At 37.1% G+C, this 2706-nt stretch overlaps 1 protein-coding gene across 1 annotated transcript; it reads left to right on the top strand.

Moving 5' to 3' along the window:
* Positions 1-516: 516 nt before the first annotated feature.
* Positions 517-1962, top strand: LOC147380934 (uncharacterized; the record flags this gene model as incomplete). Its single annotated transcript, XM_086431035.1, has 3 exons — positions 517-840; positions 978-1667; positions 1772-1962. Coding segments are annotated over exons 1-3 (1205 nt in total), but the record flags the coding sequence as incomplete, so codon positions are not given.
* Positions 1963-2706: the final 744 nt, after the last annotated feature.

The following is a 2706-nucleotide window of genomic DNA, read 5'->3' as shown; positions in this document are numbered from 1 at the left end:
TGTGTGTTTATTTCTAAATCTCAAATCCATATTTTTCTAGCGTAGCGAGGTCTCTAAATTATCGAACTGTGTAGCGAACCTATGCGTACGTACTTGCTAAGTCGGGTGTAAGATGTAGCGATCCTAAGCGTGCATAAATTTCTAGGTCAAGTCGTGACGAGTAGGGAAGATGAAAAGAAACTAGAAACAGAAGGAATCAAGCAGTACTCACAAGCCTTCGAGTTCTTTTATATTCATCATTAGGAATCCACTAAAATCGGGTGACGAATTGTCGAATTAGGCAGATGCAATAATGGGGGTGTCTACACTTACTTTTATGAGGGACTCCTCCCTCTTGAACGTCAATTGTTAGATGCTGCTGCTGGAGGTTCTTTTGTGGATAAGACACCTAAAGTTGCTAAGGAGTTGCTCGCCCAACGTGCTCTTAATTATCAATAATATGAGGGAGTGTTAAACTCCACTCGTGGGGTGAATGAGGTATCTTCTAACTCTATTCTTGAGGAAAAAGTTAATAAAATGTCTACTATTCTATCTCAGGTATTGAACATGAATGGAGCACAAGTACAACAAGTTACTCAAATCTGTGGTGTGTGCTGCACTCAAGGGCATCCAACTAACCAATGTCCACAACTGATCAATAATGGAGGATGGGAGTCTCTTAACGCTATTGGGTTCCAAGGTAATCAAGGTAGACAAAGGTACAACCCTTTCTCTAATACATATAACCTTGGACTTAGAGATCACCCCAATTTACGTTGGGCCAACAATGATAATATTCAGAACCCTCAAGGACAAGGGCAAGTGGTTCCACACCCTCCAGATTTTCTGATGAGACCTCAGGTACCTCAAAACTTTGTATCTAATCCTCATGTGCCTACAAATTCTACTACTCCTATTATGAGGGGATTTTAAAATCCCTTGCTCAAGGGAAACAGAATTTAACTACTGCTACTCAAACTCTTGTTACAGGTCAATAGGCTCACACTAAAGACATTGTAGAGTTGAAAAGGCAGTTGGGACAAGTGGTAGACTTCATGGGAAAGATAACAGAGAGCGAAAAATTGCCTAGCAACATTGTTCCCAACCCAAATATCGAACAAGCTAAAGCTGTTGCCACAAGGAGTGGTAAGACCCTTGTGGATGTTCCTAAAACCCTAAAGAAGGCCCAAGTGACCCACAATGAGGAAAAGGACAAAGAGAAAGATCCTGCCATATCAAAGATAGAAGTGATTGGTTCTTCATCATATGAGAATGCTTTAAAACCTCGAGGTAATGAGCAAAACCCTAAAAATTCTTTCGATTCTAATCCTTTTGCTCGTGTGCCTTTTCCTAATAGGTTTGCCAAAACCAAGAAGGATGAATCTGATCAAGCCATCTTGGAGATTTTTAAGAAGGTACAAGTCAACAAGCCTTTGATTGAGTGTTTGAAGCAAGTACCAAAATATGCCAAATTTCTGAAAGAGCTTTGCACTACAAAGAGGCAAACTCATGAGAAAGAGGTGGTAAAGATGAATGAGACAGTTTCTGCTGTCATCCAAAAGAAATTACCACCAAAGCTTAAGGATCCAGGGAGTTTTTATGTTCCTTGTGTGATTGGTACCAATAAATTTGATAATGTCATGTTAGACTTAGGAACTTCAATTAATGTGATGCCTTATGGTCTTTATGTTTCTTTAGATCTGGGTGAACTTAAAAGTGATAATGTTGTTATCCAATTGACTGATCAATTAACAAGTATCCTAAAGGATACGTTGAGGATGTTCTTGTGCAGGTGAATCAACTCATTTTTCCCACTGACTTCTATGTCCTTGATATGGAAGAGGCACCCCTAAATTCCACTCCATTACTTTTAGGGCGCCTATTCATGAGGACTGCAAGAACAAAGATCGATGTTTATGGAGGAACATTGACCATGGAATTTGATAATGAAATTATATGCTTCAACATCTTTGAAGCTATGAGGTATCCATTGATTGGCATTAAACCCTGTTTTTCTATTGATATTATTGATTCATTTGCGTAGAGGTTTATGGAAGCAATGGAAGAGGATGAGTTGAAAGTAACACTCTCTCAAGGAGTTGGTGATGAGACTATCGTTGTTCTTCTCACCGGAGTTAATAATAATCTTAGTTTTACCTTACTTGTGGGGCAAGTAGGGGATCGAACCCAAGAGAAAGGAGGAATAGAGCTAAGCTAAGAAGATAAAATTCAAATTAACAAAAAGGAATTAAAACTGTTTTTCTTTGTTTTTTGAACTTATAAGAAGATGTAAAATTGCTAGAAAATAAACTAAAGTAAATGAAATTAAAAGCAAGTAAACTTATGAATTAAAACACCATTGGAGGTGGATCTACCTAAAACATGTTAATGAGCAATTTCTAGTCTCTAGCCTTTTTATAACTCAATCATAAGGGCTTGGTGTTAGCTCCTTAGATCGGAAAGTTTTGCAATTAAAATGAAATAAAGGAACAAAAACAAAGTAGAATTTCTTGAGAACTTCTTACTACAAATTATCTAATTTAAGCATACTTTATCTTGATCTAATCTAAGCATAAAGTATCTATATTAAGAATAAAATGTGCAAGAAACTTAAAGAGAATTCATAAGTATTTTAAATAAAAGAAAGGCATAAAATTAGAAATAACACAAGAACTTGCTCTAGGCTTTTCCACTCTCCAATGGAGGGGAACTTAGCCTAATGTCATT

Source organism: Akebia trifoliata, unplaced genomic scaffold (genome assembly GCF_017979445.1).
Source record: "Akebia trifoliata isolate Shusen 1 unplaced genomic scaffold, ASM1797944v1 Contig00871, whole genome shotgun sequence".
In the NCBI taxonomy this organism is placed as follows: domain Eukaryota; kingdom Viridiplantae; phylum Streptophyta; class Magnoliopsida; order Ranunculales; family Lardizabalaceae; genus Akebia; species Akebia trifoliata.
The sequence above is the reverse complement of the archived record's forward strand: the minus strand, read 5'-3'. Positions and strand labels throughout refer to the sequence as shown.